The sequence below is a fragment of the Aplysia californica genome, unplaced genomic scaffold (assembly GCF_000002075.1).
Source record: "Aplysia californica isolate F4 #8 unplaced genomic scaffold, AplCal3.0 scaffold00011, whole genome shotgun sequence".
NCBI classification, from domain to species: Eukaryota; Metazoa; Mollusca; class Gastropoda; order Aplysiida; family Aplysiidae; genus Aplysia; species Aplysia californica.
Window position 1 is genome coordinate 256,849 of NW_004797281.1, and position 22,597 is coordinate 279,445.

The 22,597-nt window shown below is 39.9% G+C and overlaps 1 protein-coding gene across 3 annotated transcripts; it reads right to left on the reverse strand.

Annotated features, from left to right (window-relative positions):
• On the reverse strand, nucleotides 1–18,272 carry LOC101863476 (arginine/serine-rich protein PNISR). Of its 3 annotated transcripts, XM_005089948.3 has the most exons (13): nucleotides 18,013–18,272; nucleotides 12,917–12,997; nucleotides 11,945–12,196; nucleotides 9,383–9,531; nucleotides 8,956–9,024; nucleotides 8,073–8,304; nucleotides 7,052–7,242; nucleotides 6,058–6,246; nucleotides 5,531–5,642; nucleotides 4,407–4,460; nucleotides 3,678–3,830; nucleotides 650–2,315; nucleotides 1–198 (listed from the first exon to the last, which is right to left on the reverse strand). In XM_005089948.3, the coding sequence occupies exons 2-13, from the start codon at nucleotides 12,987–12,989 to the stop codon at nucleotides 177–179; spliced, it is 3,162 nt and encodes a 1,053-aa protein (XP_005090005.1). In that variant the 5' UTR covers nucleotides 12,990–12,997; nucleotides 18,013–18,272; the 3' UTR covers nucleotides 1–176. The 3 variants fall into 3 exon arrangements, with proteins under 3 accessions (XP_005090005.1, XP_005090006.2, XP_035826144.1); XM_005089949.3 differs by having other exon boundaries at nucleotides 1–2,315; nucleotides 8,073–8,301; XM_035970251.1 differs by having other exon boundaries at nucleotides 1–2,315.
• Between the last annotated feature and the right edge of the window lie 4,325 nt (nucleotides 18,273–22,597).

The following is a 22,597-nucleotide window of genomic DNA, read 5'->3' on the forward strand; positions in this document are numbered from 1 at the left end:
TAATGTATCTTTCATCAACATGTATTTCTTTTCACATACTGAACTTGCAGTTCAATACCAGGATGAGAAAAAAAAAAAAAAAACCTAAAAAAAAAGAAGAAAAAAAAGTTCAAAAAGTATAAATACAATAAAGACATAACAACCCTTATTGCTCACACAAAGAATCCTTCACCTTCTCATCTTCTCCTAGAAGTGGATCTGAAAAAAAAGACAAAAGGAAAAAGATCAACAGCTTGAAACAAAAATGTTTTAAAAGGAAAAAAGACATCTTATCTTAAGCACATTGGGAGTAGAGAAAATGGAATCAGCTCTCAAAACAAACATAAAATAATAACAGAGAATTAACCAACAACAACAACAAAAAAGCAACTCATCTTAAGAAAGAGAGAGGCAGCTAAACAAAATTAGTAAGAAAAGTATATATTCAGATTAAACCGATATCAGGAAACTGTACTTCAAACAGTGCACATTGTGCTATTCCATGAAATCATAGTCTAAGGCATTAGTCATCTTGGTTCAAACATCTCGTAGAAAACAAAATGTGAAAAGAAACTGAAAAATAAAAACAACAAACAAGAAGTGTTAATGCATTCTGCACAGACATTTATAATGTTTCAGAGAAGTTAGCAGGATGGAGTGAAGCACATACCTTGAGCGAGATCTATGGTTGCGTTTTCCCTTGGATGTCTTACCAGCTTCCCTTCTCTCTTCATAATCAACATCTCCATACTCCTCATACCCATCCTTGCTCCTCCGTTTGCTGCTCTTGTGCTTCTTTCGCTCCGATGGGGAGCTCTCCTTCTTTTTACTCCTCCTGCGCACGCTGCCGTCACTTTCTGACGAGGACCTCGACCGCCTGCGCTTTTTGCTGGATTTTGACGTGGAGGAAGACTTGTAGCTTTCATCTAACGTGCTACGTCTCGAGGACCTGTCGTACCGAGCCCCGTCCCTGTCCCTACTTCTGCTCCTCTTACCATAGTCCCTATCTTCCCTGCTTCTACTACGCCCCCGATCGTCCCTGCTTCGACTCCTGCGACTTCGGCTCGAGTCCCCGTCCCTCCGCCTGTCCCGCTCCTCGTCTGAGTACTCTCTGTCCCTATCTCTCCGCCTATCTCGGTCGTCGTCTGAATAATCTCTGTCCCTATGCTTTTCGTACCTGTCCTTCTGCCGCCTATCTCTCGAATCACTCCTGCTGTCTCTTCTCCTTCCCTCTCGACTCTCCCTCTCCCTACTTTGCCTATCACTTCTGGAACGCCCCTTGCTTTTATCCCCACGCCTTTCCTCAACACTAGGACTTCGGTTGCTTTTCCTTTTCTCACTAGATTTCTTGTTTTTCTTATTATGTCTGTCACTTCTACTCATCTCTGAATCAGATAACTGTCTTTCTTCATCGTCAATCTTTTGACTTGACTTAGGCTTCTTTTCTGTAACTACCTCCCCTTCATTTTTGTCTCTTTGCTTTCTTTCTGAAACATTTCTGTCTTTCTTTTCGGAATGAGTATCCCCCTCCCTCTCTGAGTTCTTTCCAACCGCTTCTCTGTCAGATTTTTCTCTTCTTTTCTCCCCTTCTAACTTCACCTCACTGTGTTTAGACTTTGCCACTTCTTTCCTACCACCCTTTTGCTTTTCTTCCTCAAGGGACTTGAGTCTTTCCCCCTTTTCTTTTTTCTTCCTTTTAACATTCTTTTCAGCACCAGATGATGAAGATGAAGATGATGAGGATGATTCTGAATCCGATGATGAAGAATTACCACTTTCTCCTTCATCCTCACTGCTACTACTACTGTCACTATTGGAGTCTGAATCAGACGAAGAGGAAGAACTTCCTGAGCTAGTCTCTCTGTTATGACCAGAACCCTTTTTGCCCTCTAATTTTTTCGAGGATTTTGAAGAACCCCTCTTTTTCGAAGAACCACTTTCTTCAACCACTTTTGCACTAATCTTTTTCTCTTTACTTTTCCTATCCCTATCTGCATTTGCGTTATCTTGATCTAAATTGGCATCGCCACTCGTTTTCCTTTCCTGCCCTCTGTGATTCTTACTTTCACTGCTCTTCCTTCTTTCTTTCTCACTTTCTTCTTCCACATGTGAGTCTTTATGATTAGTTTGAGCCTTCTTTGATTTGGAATCATTTTCTGCCTCAGCAATGTCTTCTTTCTTATCTTTGGACTCTTTCACATCTTTACTACTACGCCTGTCTGCCCTATCACTATGCTTTTTAGAAATATTCTCGTCTTCCTCCTTTACAGCCTTGTCTGAAGGTTCTTCTTCCTTCACCTTCCGCTTTGAAGGTAACCTCAAATCTGGCTTGTAATCTGTAAATAATACAAATAGTGGCAGTGTAACTATTAAATCTTAAAAATCTAAATCTTTAAAGTGTTTCAATAAATGTACATACTTTGCAGAAAAATATAATTCATTGACTGAAATAAATCAATCACAACATCTTTAAATCATTTAAAATCTCATTGAAAAATGTTTCAAAACGAGTTACAATTTCAGATACTTTGCTTTTCATAAATAAGTGAGCACACAGACTTTTTTTGAGAGACGCTTTAACACTCCATAAGAAACAAAGAGAAAAAGAACATCCTAATATGTTGGAAAACTAACATTAAGAGGCGTCCACACTAAAGACAAGCACATCACAACAATCACAAAATAGCATACAGCTGAAGAAAAGGGCCACAGGAAAAAACCAAGAGACATACCAGCTGCACTTTCCAACTACCAGTTACCAACAAACATTACAGCAAAAATGGGAGATTACTAACAGTATTTGTACACTGTTCTTTCCATACAATAAGTGAAACAAGACACTTGAGTTTTTAACAAACAATTTGTATCATCACATGATTTTGGAAAATGGAAAGAGAATGTGATGTCTCAATACAAGCAGATATCTTTTTAGTCTTTTAAAATTTCTTTTATCAAATTCTTCACTATCATTCATCAAAATTTGAACTTTATGAGTAACTGTACTAAATACAACAAATAGCATGTTCTCCTGGACACTGCATAGTGGTGCCTGTAATGGTATCAAAAGAACAGGATTTGTCAAATTAATATTATGATCAATTTTGAAAGGTGCTCACCCCATATTGATTATAGATTTCAAAAGAAAACTACTTTAGAGTAGAGCATTGTGGCAGCTATTATAGTCATTGAAGAGCAGATATCTTCCTTATTACAAAACTTCCTGGAATTTCTGAGGAGTTTATTTTCTCACCAAACAGTTCAAATCTGCAAAAAAATCTTCACCCACCCACAGTAGAACCACTGAACCAAACCTTTTTCCTGAGTTGGAGTGTAAATAAGACCTACGTTTTTACAATGATTGGATCGATTCTTTAAACTTTTTTCACAAAATTTCTTGAATGGTCAAATCAGTACGAAATATTCCCAAAGGGATTTCTAGTCACATCAGTTAAGCATTTGAACTAATGTACAGAAATAAGAGGGTACAAAAAATAAGAGTTAAACATTGATACACATTTGTGTCATTTTAAGTGCCCTTGTGCGGGAATGACACATATATTTATATGCTATTGTAGGCTAGTAATATGTCTTGTAAAGCTCATTGACCATTGTGAATTATGGAAATGACCTATATAAATACCATGTATCATTTTCACAGTAAAAAAACGCTGATCTAGTAATCATTGCTCAAAACTCACCATCATCTTCTGCATCACTGAAGATTCTCTGTCGCTTTGCAAACTCTTCTTTCTTCCGTCTGATCTTCTCCTCCAGGTCAGAGTCGGAGTCGTCGTCAGCGCCAGAGCGGTCCTCCCCTCCGCTTGCCTCACTGTCCGAGCCGTAGCCAAGTCCTGCCATTGGTTTACTCATGAGACAAGGGTTCGGCAAAGGAAATGCGTCTCAGTCAAAAAAGTCCCCATTCATGACCCTACCATTGGGTAAGGGGACCTCAGTCAATTTTTGCTAGAGAAGTATCCACTTTACAAAGATAAAAAAATATAGCCATATCTGTTGTTGTGTTCAAACTGAGACACTTGAAACCTATAAATATGTACTGTCGCCAAAAGTGGTTTTTGTCCGAAATACAAACTACCAAGATTTTATTGCATTAAAAAAAATTATAATAATTCCCCCATCCGAAAGTTACTTGAGAAGCTTTTCCCAAACATTATAACACCTTTTTTATTTGTTGACTGACAAGTAAGAAGGAGAGGTATAAAGACAACATAACATTTTGAGTTGGGAATACATAAGACGAGGTAAAAAGGTAGGAAAAATCCTGGAATTTCAGTAACGCTCGACAACAAACATTGACTTTTGTGGAAAACATCTTATAATTCCAAGAAACACTTGAAATAATGGGACACCCTCTCCCAAGCAAACATTTTGAAAAGAAGCAGAGACGGGGACAACTGCGAGGAACTTACCAAGAGAGGTCAAAGAAGCCAAAGCTGAGGACTTGGCTAGCTGCCGTGCGGGAGCTTTGATACAATTACATAGACAGACATTAGTAGGGCAACTACACCACAACAAAACACATGTGTATCATGGACCGTGCTGGAGCGCAACAGTCTGCAGCATCTTCACCCACAGGGCAACCCGCTGAGAGCCAAACGCAACGAGCCTGAAAGAAACTCTTAATAAATGCATGAATATCTCTGTGGAGGAAGGAAACATATCGAAACACAATAATGTGGTTCATCTGTGACAGAAAACTAGTTAGGGCGGTAGACGGTCTTAGTGTCTTAGTCATGGTTAAAAGAACAAACATCTGCTGATTGAGGATTTACAACTAACATACACTCACTTAAAGTACTCAACTTTCAGTAATTCTACTCTTCATTTCTCTCCAGGAGATCAGACTGTTCATTATCCAAACGCTTCAACAAATCCCATAATGGCTATAGCTAGTCACAAGCTACACTAGCTCTCAAAAATCTTTCAAACTTGATGTAAGTCTACATCTTGCAAATCCAGATCATTCTATGAAGGCAATTTATTTCAATTTATGTTCTTAGAATCTCCATAGTAAATCAATTTTATAAGTCAAAAGCAGGACATACATCAGGTAAAAAGAGATTAATAAATGTTAGAATAAAGGAAAAAGAAATAAACAATTTGCAGCATTTGTCAGTATAATGATGTGGGAAGCACTGAGGCCAGTAATCCTCAACATCCCCCTTTTCCCACAATTCATTCAGTACAGAAGGTACTCAAGAACCTTACAGAATATACTCAACCTTCATTGGTATATTCCAAGTGTAATTAAAGCTGTAGTACCACAGAAAATTAATAATACTCACCATAGCACTACTGTAAAAAAGTGCATACCTTACGAACTGTTCGTAGCTAAAATCAAAACTTGAATAGGCCTGAATTTCAAACGAATTCCCGTTCAAGAATTGTAAACTGATTTGCTATTCCTGGCATAGTATATTTGTGAATAGAACAGTGTTCCGTGAATGGCAACAGGCAAGACACTTGTCATTTCTGAGCGTATCCTGAGCAAAGCTCGAAAGTGAATACAGAGAGAGGCTTGCACCACAGTTACCTTTCAGAGCTTTCTTCCGGGCTTTCTCGTGCACTTCCTTGGCCACCCCTCTGATCTCTTGGTTTGTCACCTCAAGCAATGTCTCGGTTAACATTTTCTTCACTTTCAACATCTGCAAAAGACAAGACAACATGATTAGAACAACAGGTAAATATCAAGTAAAGGTGAAAGTCCACTTTTTTTTTTAAAAGGAAAAAAAAGAGAGAGAGAAATAAATGAGCCTTCACCATAATTACGTCTCAAAAACTTTGTCCTATAAATATAAAGACAAAGTACATTTGAAAAAATGTAAACGTTGAACAAATCCTACTAGCAGAGACGAAAGGATCCCTTCTTGTGTAAGAAATATGAGAAACGTGCTGACAAAATGAGTTACTTTTCAAATCTATTACTATGTCCAAAATGGTATCCGGCAAAAATACACAAATTTGACCAGTGGGTCAATTTTAAGCCGATATATCCATTCATGGATTGCGAAAAGTAAGTCATTTTGTCAGTTATCACACATATAATAAAAACCAGCTTACTAATGCCATTTCTTTCTCCTCCTCTGTCATGAAAGCACTGGGCGAAGGACTACGTTTTGGACTGACAGAGGCCTTTCTTTCCTTGGACTGGGATGGTGATGTTGATCGAGACCGTGGCTTCTTGTCCACGTCAGAATCAACTTCATCAGAGTCTTCCTGGGCTTCCTTATCATCTTCATCATCAGAGTCCTGAAAAACAGAGTTGTTCTATGACATGCCCATATTTTGTATTATGTGGATGCTCTAATAATAAGAAGAATAATTAAGAATAACAATTCATCCGTCATAAACTGTTGCATAATGACCTTTTACATCCAGCAAGGAAGAGAAGTTACAGACCTTGGTTGCTAGTAAAGGAAATAATAGCAAAGTTAGTTACTTTTAGTAAAGGTTTTACAGCACTCACAACTGCATATGGTCATATGAGCGCCAGAAGATTAGATGTGTTAAAAGTGAGTAACAAACATAAAAAAGAAAAAGGGGAGAGAAAGACAATAGATGTTTGATAGGAAAGAAGAACCAAACCACACCAGAGCACCCGCCAACCACCCACAAATAATAGCAAAGCGGCTTGAAATGATCACACACTACAATTCCACGCAAAGAGCAAATGCCTTTCCTTTTCCAAATGTGGAGCCATTATCTGCCTATACCTAATGGAGGGGGGCGGGGGGCGGGCGTGCAGCAACAAAAACTACAAACACAGTACATTTTTATAAATGATTATCTTGTTGAAAACATCAAAATACCACCTTTTACACAGAAAAGTAGAAGAGTTACCTCGAAGCCGAAGAACTTATTTTTAATTTAGTTGTAGTAAGAGTTTTGCAGCACTTGCAACACTAATGTTAAATAACTGCCAGAGGATAAAAGGTATTCCAGGAGAGTAAAATGAAAAGAAAAGGTCAGATAAGGACGACAGATGTTTAAAAGGGAAAGAAGGAGCAAATCATGCCAGAGCACCACTCAACCACCCACTCCATAGTGAACTTACAAATTTGCTCCTGAGGGGATTTTTATCAGCATTACTTTTTCCAGCTTTTGTGTTCTCCTCCTGCTGTTCTTTCAGAAAAGCTTCCCGCTGCAACTTCATTTGTTCTTTTTCCAACTGTTTCTGTTTCTCCCTCTCCATTTTCTCCAAACCTTCCCTGATCCACACAGGAAGAGCCCTACGCTTGGCCGCATCTGGAAAAACAAGACATCAAAATCACACGACACAGAATACCAACCAGTAAATACATTCTTTATTTTATTTTTTAGTAGAGGTTTTACTGAGCTCGCAACTGCATAAGGTCATATGAGCACCAAGTGGTGGATGTCAACAGAAAACTCCTTGCAGGGAATCAGACTTACTCTGTTCACCTCTCTAGCTTCAACAGTACAAAGTCTGCTTCGACTATCAAGGCATCCCGGAAATAGTGGGTCACAAGAGTGTGACAAACATACAAAGGAAGGAGAGAAAAAATGACAATAGTAAGGATTAGGAAAGAAAAAGCAGCAGTTCCCTGTTGCAGATCAGGCACAGTTATGAGCGTGACATTGATGAATCAGCCCATTTACAATTCTACTGTACATGAACCAGAAATGTCCCCCCCTTTGGGAATGGCCTAAAGAAACTTCAGTCAGTGGCCGTCCCAGGGGGTATACATTCTTTAAACAATCTGAATGGTATTTATTTTGAAAAGCTCTGGAAAAAGAAAAAGTGTTTCCTTCTTTTAAACATTTCATTATGGGGGAAAAAAAAAGCTTCTGAATATCCATGAAACTTACGTCTTCTTAGAAGCGCAATCTGTCAGTACCTAATATGGCTATATTGACCAAGGTATCCGACGCCCTGAACACACTAAAAATATTTAGATGCATGATGCTTTCCACTTTGTCTCTAAATTTCTCTTCAATTCATTAACTTCCAGACACTTTTGTTAAGTTCTTCAGTAAAAAAAAGGACCATCCGAAACATTAATTACAAAATTACAAAAACACATAAAAACAAACAAACAAAAGCAAGGACATGCCTAAACTGGATTCCTCTCCTTCCTCCATTTGACCATGTCTCATCATGTCAGGACGACTTGGCCGGTGAAGGTCATGATGGTGAGAGTGATGGTGATGATGGCGATGGTGGTGGTGATTCTGTGGTCTTGCCGCATGGTCGGGTAGGAGCCCCGCTTGCGACGAGTCACTGTCGACACCTGCAGAGTCCTCCCAGTAAGAAGGGTATGCAGTGTCTTTAGCCGGCATGTCCTGCTGGGATTTAAAAATGAGTGAAAAACAAATTACATGATGTAAAACAGAATCGAACCAGCTCTAACAGCCATCTGTCCAAAACAATTACAGTTACAAACGACAACTTCCCTTTTCCCCCTTGTGTTTTTTTTTTTACCATTACAAAGACACTGTTCAAGATGGCCAACTGTCTAAGACAACCACTTTCTCCTCCACAAAGGACGGCCACCTTCCACAATTTTGACTATGTCCTCATCGTTTCAACAAATTATTCTCTACTTTTCTGCCTACTTTTCATACAGTGGGGGAGAACAAATAGCAATGTTCACAGACAAATCAAATTTTGCACCATTTGAAATCAGTCTTCATTTTAACCCAACGACCACCATAAAAACAAAACTATTATTTTAAAAAGCATAAACTGCACTCCACTGTATCTCAAATGACGGCACAGACGCATAAACTGCACTCCACTGTATCTCAAATGACGGCACAGACACTATGCCATGTGTCTTCGTCTACATCTCTCCACAAATCTTAAGACAGGATACAAAACATTTATATACTACGAAAAGAAAATTTAAAATAGGGAAAATATTCCTTTAGACAGCAATCAGAAAGCTTGCTTAACAGTTCGTTTTTTCGTTTATCTCAGAAACATGACTTCCTCACCTGATTATAATATACATTTTCAGCAGGAAATCCTGGTGCAAACCCTGACATATCCCCACCAAAGCCATCCTGTGAAGTAAAAGTTAATAGAAATTACTCATTCAATCAGATATGACTTAAAAATACAATATGGTTTTGATAAGTTTTTAAAAAAAAGGATGATAGACATCAAATTGGAACATTTTGCAGTCTAACAAAAGTTTTGACATAGTCTGTTATAACAAAACACACTTAATTCAAGAACAGGAGTTAACTGAGAGAAAATACCCCCCCCCCCCCTTTGAGGAGTCTCTCTATACCATTAAAAAAAAACCCAGTTGAACCGTAACAAATCTGGTGGTCCTACAGACGTACGTGTGGGCGGATCTGACTGTATTCTTACATGCAAACTGAGTTGCCCTGCATTAAAAAATAGAAATCTCTTTACCTTTGCAGGCATCATCTGTTGGCCCATCCACATCTCAGGCGTCTGTTCCGCCGCAGGCCACCACGGCTGCTGCTGTTGCTGCTGCTGCATCCCCCACATGCCTGGGGCCACGAATGCTTGGGGCATCACTGGGGCTACTACCGGGGCCGCTGGCAGTGTACACAGCAAAAATACAACTTACAACAACAACAAAAAACCCTAAGAAAATAAAGTTCTTGATGGTCACTTTTATACACGATGATTCAGGCTTGCCACCTTTGTCCAAACCCACGTCAGGGACACCCAATGTAAATATGACATCGTATCACGTAAAAATGAACAAAATTTACATCAGCAAACGTTCTCTAAAATTGCCGAATCTGGGACAGTCGTTCAAGGAAATTTAGGAATATTGGCATGCCTGCATCATTTCCCTATTCCAACCTTAATAGCTCTCCAAACATCATAATAAAGCTATATAAATTCTCTTCCCTTTAACTTTACCATCTGAGCATCATGGGGCACTCAAAATGACATGTTTCAATTAAAATACACAATTTGGAAATTTTAACTTTTCTTGTATTCTTATAAGATGAACAGGGAGAAAATTCAGAATTACAACAAAATTCAGTCTCATGTATAACTTTAATATCAGTTAAGCGTATGCAAAAAATTAAAAACCCTCACTTTGGATTTTTAAAACCTCAGCAAAATTTGGCTATACCAGAGATGCCAACCACAGAAAACCGAAATGAGTATTGGGAAATATGAAAATGTGTATTTTCAGGGGAAAATGTGTGCTCTCCACGACCGACCGACCAACCAGTAAAATGTTCAGAGTGTCCAGTAATATTTCCTGGAAAAAAATTACTAGCTCACCAGCTCGAAAAAGGGAGCACATACACGTACAATAAACATGTATCCAGTCAATAACATGTCAGTGGTCAGTGTCGTACTGGGGTCTTGTTTGACTTAAGTATTTCAATCTGTTATAATATTTTCCTCTCATTATTATTATTAAAAAATTAATCCTGTTTTGAGCGTTCGGAAGGGCCTAGAACAAGAATTTCGACTATCAAGAACCAGTCTGGGTGTCGTGATTCATATTTTTATTATGAACTGACAGACTAAAATTATTGCTCAAACTCAGAAAAGAGCAATAACTTGAACGGCTCAAGTAGACCCGTGCACTGTGAGAGTTGTAACAACTGTGGGGGGGGGGGGGGGGGGTAAGATGCAGTGACACTGAAAATCTGCCCGTCTTGAACAGAAAGCTACAACATACACTGTAGGTATAATTTACTATCACCCATCCAATGACACGCGAACATTTTATTTCAATTACACAGACTTGTAAAGTAATGAAGGGTCCCGATTCCGCACACGGCCTGCACCAACGCGCGCTTTGCAGAGAGCTCTAATCAAAATGCTGAAATTTGCCTCCAAGTTTTTGTCCTCTGGGTGTTTCCTTCACGCCTCCTCCCCCCGAGTGTATCTTTTAAAATTCAATAATCCCCTCCCGTAGTCTTATACTTGGCAACGCCGTTACTCCCACCAAACACGGTCTTTGCTCACACGATGCCGCATTTATTTGTGATGCGAATGCGCGCAGGTTCATGGACCGGTCACAATGGTAAGCCCAACAATCTAAAAATTGGACGACGCTTGTACTTTCTTTTCTTTTTTTCCTACAAGTGACAGCACAGAGACGAGTTCAAGAAATTATATTTGCACAGCAACACAGCGTTTACACTGCACAACCTGCATGTCACAAATAAGTTGCGTTATCAGTCTATCGCTGACAAACTTCTCGGTGGTAACAAAAGCGAGAGTAGATCTTGATTTTCCCGATCAAGCCTCGGTGTCACATATACTTCCGCCATAGCCGCCTGTTCGCGTGAAAGTGAAACGTACTCTCGGAGGAGGAAAAGCTAAACGAATATAATATCACAATCGCGACCGGCAAAAATGAACTTACTGACCTTATCGGACTTGGTTTTCAAATATTCCAGTTTCGCGATACTGATACTATTTTAAACAAAAGAGGGGACTTGAGATAATTAAGTCTACTCGCCCAAACTGGATCTCGTATTTTTCGCATTCCAGGATGCGTATTTTTTCATGAAAAGTCGTATTCGCGTATTTTCGGCAAAAAATTGTACTAAAATACGTAAAATCGTACTGATTGGCATCTCTGCTATACCAACCAACCTAGGATTACATGAAGAGAATAAATTTCAACACAATAATCAAAGTGCTAAAATCATCCATACTCAAAATAAAAAAGTAAAACATTTCTGTTTATATACATATTATAGTGTAAAGCGCATAGAGCCTGCTGTTGAGCGGGGATATGCGCTATACAAATGCTATTTATTATTATTATTATTAAACATTAAGTTAAAAAATTATCAATGTTTTAAAATCCACATACCCGGACAACATATATTCTACAACACACACAGACACACACAAAAAGTAAACAAACACCAAGCTCAAGCAGACAAAACCCCCCCCCCCCCCCCCCAAAAATTAATTTAAAAAACCAACAAAAAACAAAGAATGAACGATAAAGAAACACACCATTATCCTCTCCATCCGAGGCAATCTCCATGCTGTTTTCATCTTCCGTCTTGGGGGCTTGCTGTTGCTGCTGTGGGCTATTCACATCCTCCTGTGGAGGGGGTGGGGGTGGCGGAGGAGGAGGCGGTGGGGGCGCCACTGTCATCACGTCTACAGGCGGTGCTGCAGGTTCAGCTGACCCCATGGCCCCACCTGTGTTTGTAACATTTTCTCTGTGACTGATCCACTGCTTTGCTAGGGCCGCCCAGTCCACTGGAGGAAATAAAAAGAAAAGGAGGAAATGAGCCAACGCTCTCTCTAGAGCAAATTGCTATGGTGAAGATATGAACTTTCTCATGCAAGCAGCAATCTATAGTCGACATGCACTAACTGCCGACTTCCTACTGCCCCCTTGCATTTTTTCTAAATTATAAAGAAACTGTCCAAGACGTCCACCTGTCTAAGACAACAACTTTTCAGTCTTCTCCTCCATGTGGGTAGCCGTCTTGAACAGTTTCGATGGTAATTCTTTATGACTGGTGAAATAAAGTAGAATATATTGCAGCTGTATTTTGCAAAACAATAATGAATTGAGAGTTTTCCATCTTGAGTAAGGCCTAGATTGTGTTAATGCAAGGAGTTTACTTCACTGAGAATTTAGAACATTATCTTTCAACTTCAACAGTACAAAATCAAGCCAGCTGATATCATATCATATCGTGAAGATTGTCTGAAAACTATCAAAAGACGCGAATGTCTAATGACATTTCTAAAACATTGTGCCAAACTTACAGTACTTTAAAAGTTTCAAACAATCTCAAAATTGAAGTTTGAATGCTCTTCACTCTTCACTTTTGATATCCAGACGAATTAAAGAAAATAAACTCAAAATCTTTTTATAAATAAAAAGTCATGAATACAACAGTAGTTTTAATATAGATGTCTAAAACTTAAAACTTAAGTGAGCTTTGGTCAAATTTCAAATTATACAACCTTGATCATGAGGAACATTTTGGTAATCTGCTTGTTGCATGGACCATCCTGTGCCAAATGGATTTGCCCACATGTTTGCATCTGTGGAAGAAAAATCAGAGATGGTTGAATTATGAAAAATAAAAATAACAAACAGATAAAAACCATGAATGAAACTGCTAGACCATGAGTTAATGAACAAACATCTGAAGTGGAGCATCTTATATTGAATCAGACACAGTACTTAATATTCATTGTCAGTAGTGTTGATAGGAACCAAGCGACGAAGACTGGCAAATCAAGTTCTAAACTCCTGTCTCTCGCAAGCCACTCCCAGCAGCTCGCGGTCAGAACGGTCACCCTTCAGAGATAGATCAGATTTAAAAGAGTTACTAGGCTATTTACTACAATTCTGTTGAAGTCAAATTAATAATTAATTTTAGTCCCTGTCCTGTCACTTTTCTGTGAAAAAGTTAGTACGATAATAGTGCAGTACAGTACACACAGGCATGGCACAGACAGCGCAAGTCATACCCCATAAAATAGCTTGCAATAGTTATATATATATATATATATTTATATATAATCATACATATCTGATCATGAGGGGCATCTATTTCTCCTCTTTTTTAGTTTTAGAAATCTACTCTACACCCGTCGGAAGGAGTTGAGTAACAAGCGACCAAACCAACAAACACAATTTATAAGAGGAAGTCGTTATTCTGCCCTCGGGGTGCCAATAATCCTGTCATTATTCTGCTCGCTTCTGTATTTTTGAATTTTTCGGATAAGGACACCCCCCCTCCCCCCACCACCTGTTTCCGGTTGGAGTCTCCCCTTTGATTTTCAAGATGGCGGGTGCTGGCGCCTCGCTGAAACCTGGGAATGTTTTCATAGTTGCACCATCAGCATGTTTTCCATTATTCTTTCTTTTTTCATTTCTTTTGTTTCTCATCTAAGGACAAAGGCAAGAAGGAATACGGCATCTCCATATATACGTTCCAACTGTAATCAAAAAGTCCATCCCACTATGACCAAACTGACACTAACACGAATTAACTCTCCCCCCCCCCCCCCCCCAACACACACACATCCAAAGAAGACCCACAAGAATAACAAAACAGAAAGCAGACAGTAACCAAAAACTACAAGTAAAATGTGTACAATATAAATAAAACAAACCTCCCTCCCCCCCCCCCCCCCCTTCTCACCCCATACACACACTTTTTTCTCCAAGCCACCCACTGCAAAGACAACTAGCAGAAATTTTGACTTAGATAAAACAGCTCAACTGTGTGTGTGTGTGAGTGTGTGTGTGAGTGTGTGTGTGTATGTGTGTGTGTGTATGTGTGTGTGTTCTTTTCATCTCGGGTCAAAACCAATCACGATTTTGTGGCATACCCTCGCTTGGGGCCACTTCGACAGGGGTTGGTGCAAATTTGACCCCCGCATGAGGCAACTTCGACATGATAGGCTGTGACAGTACTGACAGGGGCTGTGGGAAACTTCAACAGGGGGCGGACATCTTCATCAGTAATGGGTTCTTATTCAACTTATTGTGCCCCCCCTCTGTCTCTCCTTCTCTTTGAACTCCTCTCCGCTGAATTTTCTGTTTATCTCTCTCACCCCCTGTCCTACTTCTCTTTCCCTGCCGCCCCCTCTCCTTCACCCTACGAGCGCATGCACAAACGAAGACATGCACTCACGCACACACACAGTTCTCTCTCTCTCTCTTTCTCACACACACACACTTAGCTCCTGACATGTGACAGTTGAGCAGTCTTGTAAGTCTAAATTTCTGCTACTTGCGTTGGTGGCCTAGTGGTTAGGCTCTCGGACTCGCAAACGTAAGGCCATGGGTTCGAATCCCGTCAGGGGCCAGGCGTTGTGTCCTTGGGAAAGGCACTTTACACGAATTTTCCTCACTTCACCCAGGTGGGAATGGGTACCCGGCTACAGACAGCGAAAGATATTGTCAGTTTGCTAGTGTTTGAGCGCTTAATCAGCTGCTTGCACTGTATGCTTCCCGGGAAGCTGAGAATGTTTCGGAGTGTTCTTTGGTCTGCTGGGGTAATTATAATATAGTGTAAAGCGCATAGAGCATGCTGTTGAGCGAGGATATGCATGCGCTACTATGCAAATGCTATTTATTATTATTATTATTATAGTTTGTATCTGACAGGTCAAGGATTTCGACCTAAGATGAAAATGATAATACTTGACAAAATTAAACAGAAATATGATAGTTTATTATGGCTGTCATTATTCGCACCCGGGGAGAAAATAATAAACATAATGTTATTCTCACCCGGGGTGAGAATAATATTAATATATATTGTTATTCTCACCTCGGGTGAAAATAAAATGAATATTATTCTTATCCGGTCTGAGAATGCAATGGGTTTTTAGGTATACCTGGGTGTTGAGAACGGATGATAGAAAATAATTTGTGAATAGTAAGAGAGTGACCGTTCGTGACCTGCCCCAGAGCGCTGGCCGATTTTTCTAGGCTCCCGCAGGGATTGTTAAATTGTTTCATTTTTTAAAAATCTTGAGAGTATGTCTTCACCAAAACCCTCAAGACAAGTGAAATATATTCTAAATTCAGAAAAGAATTCACTTGCCAGAATAGTATGTTTTTAAAAATAATAGCCTTTTTACAGAAAACTGTTTAATGAAATTATAGTAATAGTTTGTCATTTGTAATGTTAGAATTGGCATTTGTTTACAACACAAAAAAAAAACATGCTTTTAATTGTTATTCTAGCAGAACCCACGATTATTTTTAAGGAACGCAGTGCCTTGACCCGAGGCTTATTTTTTTCCTTAATTTTGATTGATTAACCATTCTACAGTAAAATTTTCCATAAATAAGGCCTACAGAACGTATAAATTAATAGGCCTACTGTAGCAACAAAAGGTGACGCTATTTGGTCAAAAGATATTATAAGGTTTTTCCCAAAATCGATAATAATCGCCTCCCACGCCCGAGAACTGGCCCGCCCGTTCTCGATTTTAGTTGCCTCGCGCGCTCAGTGGAGTGAGAGAGGGAGGGAGGCGAGTTTTGTCGCCAGGAGCGTTCAGTGACAGGGGTCCTATGATGCCCGAAACGAAAAAAAAACGGGTGAGAATAGTAGGCTGTCGTTATTCTCACCCGGCACCCGGGGTGAGAAAGTATGAAATTTTATTCTCACCCCAGTTTATCCTCACCCCGGATGAGAATAATCAGTGGTTTATTAAAGGTGATTCTGCTTTTAAATGAACGAAGTGACTATTTCTCCGAAAGCTCGGGAAAATAAATTTGATCTCTATTTCTCCAAACGGTTTCCATTTTCAAGATTTTTTAGTTATTTTTGCGAAATTTAGGAGTCATCTTTCATTCTGCCATTCTGCAAGGACTGGGAAGAAGCATTTTTTGCATCGAATTCAATTTCCAGAAAGCTAGAATCTAGACCTAGAGATTTTTAAATGTCTGAATATTCACCTCTGTTGTGGTTGGATCATGAGTGTTTTCTGAAGATTTCTGACAATTTTTCTAGAAACAAGTGGAAGCCCAGGAAGCCCAGAAACAAATGTGCGACGAATAAAACCGGGCTTTGATAAATATAATTCCACGACACAGGGGTCAAATGATTAGCAGGGAGGAATTCCGCAATGAGCGACCACTACGAAATAGAAAGGGTGATAGGGTTTTATTAAGGTTAAGGCTAGGGGTAGAGGAAGGGTTACGGTTAGGGTAAAAGTTAGAGGAGGGATAGGGGAAGGATTACGGGTAGATCTAGGTCAATCGGTTAGGGGTGGGTTAACCCTCATCCTGCGGGAGCCAGGTTTATGTCGCCCGATAAGCCTATTTCGGCACCTTGCCTACGTTCTGGTCTCGAATCAGTGTAGCCTTTGGTTCAGCGCACGCACAGCGCACGCACAGCGCGCGTCATCTTACGTGTCATTCGGGTCCCGAGTCGGATCCCCATTCACGCAGGTCAAGTGTGTGTGCGTCAGTCTGCTTGAATTTGTGCGCGTTTGTGGCCTTCTTCTAGAACCGCCTGCATTGGTTCATAATCGAGGCATACGTCTCATTCAAAACATGCAAAGTTGGTAGCTTTAGATGTTCGTCCAATGAAATTATAGAAGAAATTGACCACTTAGCCATGAGGAGCTCGAAAGGATAGTCAGGAAACAAGACTTCCATTTTTCTATACAAAATCTTTCAAATGAGCTTGATTTTGTATGAAATGATACTACTTGATAAAAAATGCTTGTTTGATAGTTTTAATACCATTGACATTGTGCAGGTACAAAGAACAATTTGAGTGTAAAACATGAATCGGAAATTGACCTATTTCTATCCCCTTTCGAACCTCAGAGCATCCAGAAAGGTTATTCGAATGGGCGTAACTACTCGTAATGTCTTATCAGCTTGTGAGAGGAGGTTATTCATGTGTTTGTAACACTTTATAAATAGAAAGCTATGAAAGATAGAGCGTTATTTTCATCATCGGTTAACACACTCCCGCGGTATTCATGGCGAAAACACACATTTCCCGGCGCGCGCGCTGTACACAAACAGTACACACTGAGTGATCCCGGCGGCCTGCCCAGCACGACCGACGTAATCGGTTGCTGATAAGATTCGCATCTCGGCACAGACGCAGGACAAGAAGAGTTTTAATCTAGGCTAAGGGTAGGTCTAGAGTCTAGAGTCTAGGTCCCTTCTTTATTTTGTTTGTGAAGTGTGAAGGTGGTTGCTCGTTACGGAAGTCCTTCCGATTAGCAAAAGCCAAGTCTAGGTTGAGGCTGTCGAAGTTGCCCCATGGCCGAATTTGCCCCTACCTACGCCGCCCTACGGTCAACCAACCAAATAATCTCAAGAACGGAAACCGTTCGGAGAAATAGATCTAGAGTCTAGAGTCTAGAGTCAGCCATCTATGACATGAAAGACAAGACCCTTAATTGTGGCGAGGATCAGTTGTATGTTGTACTTATATTGACAGAGACAGAGAGAACAGATTGTTGATGAAGAATGAAGCACACCTTTAAATTACTTAATTTTTTGACAATTTACAATTTAGCAAGACCTCCTCAACAATAGAGACTCTACTTGTGTAGTTTAACTTTACCTGCACGCCTCGTGAATGAAACTTGATACAAGATTCCAAGAACAATCAGATCTCTTGTTCTTGCTCTTTATGAAGTATCAATACTGTGTTATTATGACAAATATTCTATATTATGGTGGGATCTTTGACCTTAGACTTTAGACAAGCCGTGAAAAAAATAGATCCCAGTGTAAACACAGAACAGTGGGCTTGGCTTGGCAAGGCCCTAGAGATCTATGGTCGCTCTCCCCACAATTCATCGCCGCCGACAGCCGACGATGCCACAATGAGCAGGAGGGGAGGAGGATCGGTATTTCCCAGTATCGATACATACAATACACAAAGATTTTAGCCTTGGCCTTAGGGCCAACCACTTTGACCAAACCTCTTTTCTACACAATGTAGCCTACATAATGTTATAATTATTATGCCTAGGCCTTTGGAATATCCTAGGGGTGGGGGGGGGGGGGGGGGTGTTCGTTTTTGTTTTTGCTTGCTTTGTCACTGGGGGGGGGGGGTTGTTTGCTTGTTTTTTGTTTGTTTGTTTTAGGGGGAGGGGTGTTTTGGGTTGTTTTATTACAATTTTTATTTTATTTTTTAAAAACAAAGTTCTTGATAGATCTAGATTTAGATTTAGATCTAGACATATTATTATATAGCAACTTTTCTGTATATTATATATATTATGCAATCAAACCTCGTTATACCGCCAACATTGGGACTAGCGCAAAGTTGGCGGTACAGAGAGGCTAGCGGTTAAAGTTAATACGAAACCACCGGTCGAATGCCGTATCTTGACATTAGCGGTAGACTGGTATAGAGACTAACAAACTCTCGCTAAACTTTGAGTAAATTCAAAATGAAAGAAGTTGGGATCAGAGGCTAATAGTCTGTATATATATATATATATATATATATATATATATATATATATATATATATATATATATATATATATAAAGGACTCTGTAGACGTACGAGGTTTGTTAGTTTTGTTTTGTTTGGAGGGGGGGGGGGGAGGCTACATCCCGAAAGTCCCGATTCGGCTCTTGACTATGGATTTTAAGGTGTAGGCATTTTTAGCTTCTTCAGCCTCTCTTTCAACTTTTTCATAACATATAACCCCCTAAAGCCTTATTTCTTCTCATACCAGGCATGTTTCCATGGATACGGCAACCATATAGGATTTTGTTGACATGTCTTACGTAATTAATATCGCACTTATTTTTTAAAGGAAATAAATTGGGGGTTTTTGCATGCATCTTGGCAAACAATAGGTCTACAAAATTTGTGAGATTAATTTTTTCCTAAATGTACACCTCCAACAAAAAAAAACAACTATTCCATACGTCAAATATTAATCACACAAATTTTTTACATTACATCTTTTCTTCATCCTGTGAAAATTTCATGAAGATTGGATGAAAAATGGTGGGGTTATTATTTTCTTTAAGTGTATAGAAAAACCACGTTTCGTCAAAACGGGTGATAAAGAAAAATAAAAGATCGGGTAAGTGTAACAATAGTTAAAGAATATATCTTAACTTATTTTTCAATTGTGCTTTATGTTTTTAACTGCCAATTAAAGAAAAGATATATTTAAATAGTTGGACTACCAAGGGGGAGACGTTTTATTATGTCAAGCTTGCAGAGACACGTGTTGGAAAGATTATCAAGCAGCAATTGTATGAGTGTCTTGCGTCGTGTAGGTATAGTGTACACGTATTACTGTAGGCCTATCTTTGGCAGCCAATTCACTGGCAGTACAACGGGGCACATTTATTTTAGTTCAATAAGGGCCGTACAACTCAGACAGTTGGCGGACGGCGGTGTAAAAGTGCGAATATTATGTTTATATTAGGCGTTCCTTTTCGTAGGCCTACATAGGCAAAACCCGGTGGTAAGCGGGGCTGCGCGGTCATTCTTCTGCTAAGCCTGCTCAGGGTAATTTGGGTACATTTTTGTTCTTGTACCGAAGATTGTCTACTTCAACACCTTTCACAGACTGTTGAGGGGATCGGCACCGGCACCAAAATGTCTTAAGTTTAATTTTCTTTGGGATTTATTTTATTTTATTTTATTTTAAAAAATGTAAATTGTTGGTGTAATTTCGACCATATAATTATACAGACCTAAATATTGTATTACTATGCACCGTAAGCGATCTGAATTATTATGTCTTTTAAATGGAGAAGAAAAAAAAAGGGGGGGGGGGGGGGGGGTTGATCCAGGGGAGAGAAAGGTACTTCACCTTTTAAAAAAAATATTTTTCATAAACTTTTTCATCTTCTGTTGTCATTCATTAAGCGTCGTTGTTAGGGGGGGGGGGGGCAGTTTTCTTTTGTGAGCCATGATCTCTGCACGAGCCTCTTCAATCGGGTGGCTGTAGTTTTTCGTGGTTTCTATTATTCTTTGTTTTTCTGTGATCTCTGGCAGGACTCCGTGTCAACAGTTGCCCTTCTATCGTCATTCCTCATCCCGTCTCCGTGATGATTAGCGTTCTGTGGCAGGAGATCGTCCGTTTTGCGGAAACATTAATTTTCAACTTACATCACTAAGCTTCTACTTGCACGGCCTATCATCTGAATTATTTCAAGGGGAAAACAAACAAGCAAGCAAAAAGAAAGCAAAACAAGAGAGAGAGAGAGAGAGAGAGAGAGAGAGAGAGAGAGAGAGAGAGAGAGATGGGTTCCATCAGGATCTACCAGTTTGTCATATTATAAGCCTCACATCAACGTGAAGGGTTTGCAACGTCCATCGTTCTGGTACAATAATACGTGATTTATTAAATTCAAATGCACTTGTTAGACGCCACCATCTACACAATTTACATCATTAGGCAGGCTTCTGGTCCTGGCTGCCAGGGCCAACTTGGGCTGGGAGGGATACAACATCCCAGCAGAAGACTGAGATACCGTCCGAGCTAAAAGTTCCTACATCCTATCTCGGGAATCAAACTCGGGTCTCCTGCGTGGATCAGTGAAGCGTCCAATACCGCTGCACCACAGATGACGGTAAATGAATTCTTGATATTGCTACCACTGGCGACAATATTATAATAAAAAGATACTTTTGCTCAGTGGTGGCTCGTGGTTTATAGAACTGACCGGCGGTCATTCACGTCGACTATTTTCCCTCCCTCACCCCCTTCCTTCACAACACACATACTCACACACACACACACACACACACACACACACACACACACACACACACACACACACACACACTACACTACACACACACACACACACACACACACACACACACACTACACACACACTTACACACACACGCACGCACACACACACATGCTCTCTCTCTCTCTCTCTCTCTCTCTCTCTCTCTCTCTCTCTCTCCTTATTTTATACCCCTACTTTCGCCATCCCCACCCCTCCCCCACTCACACACACCACGGTAAACATTGTAATATAATGTGAAAGAGCTAAAATATGCGGTAGCGTCAAGAAACAATATTATGAATAATGTAAGATGGAAGTTACTTGATCGGCACAAAAAAAGAAACACACTACTTGAGTCTAAGCTAGAAAACAAACTGAAAGTGAGAAGCAATAAATCGCAGGTCCTGGCCTCCAGTACAGTACTTTACTCGTACTTTCTACACACCCATACAAAATATCGACGTGCACTGAACCCGTTGAATATAATATGTAATAAGAACTGTCCTGTATGATGACAAAAAGTCAATTGCTACTGTATCAGTGACGCTGTCCCAAGCAGATCAAGTCTACAATCAGATGCTATACAAAGCTGGACAAAGCACACACGTTTCCGATCATTATATCATCAAATGTACTTCATCTATCATCAAATGTACTTCATCGCACTTCTCAGTTCTCAGAACTGAACACTGAACACTGTGTTGTAACAAAGTGGGGAAGTGTGTCAAATGCTAATTATAGAACTTGGTGTCTAGCTGGGGTGAGGGTTGAAAAGGGGAGGGAAGGGAGGGGGTTTTCGGCCCAGACTCTGACAGCCGATTGCCTACGCTCCTCGTTAAAATTTTCCTTATATATCTTCACTAGACGATTCCTTTTTTCGCCGGCCAAACTCCTAAGGGCCAGGTAAGTTATTAGTGGGGAGAAAACGATGAGTAAATGCCAAACAGGAACTATAGGTGGTTAAAAAGTCAAGAATCAAAAAAGAGTAGTGCCATGCTGACAATAAATGTTCTGATAGTAGTTAGAGAAAGGCTGAATGATAAATACATGTTTTGCTGATAAAATAATACACGTGTCTGTGCTGCTCAAGACAGTCTCATTCTTAATTTTGTAAGCTACAAAGAGACCAATCTGGCAATTAAGAGATACACTAATCTTTCTATGGACTGACGATGGATTTGTCCATGGGACTGACGTCATCGCTAGGCCTTAGCCAAGCCCACCGTGTATTAATTTAGTATGTAGTACGAAGTTCCGCGACGTGACGGTTTGACGGGAGACGATTTAAAGTTAAAGTTATGAGCCGGCGCGATAACAAACGTGAAGGAATGAGGTTATGTCGCGACAAAACAGCAGTGAATCCCACTTGTCTATTTGAGCGCCTTCAAATCGGCAAGGTGTTTTTGAATGTTGATACATGTTTG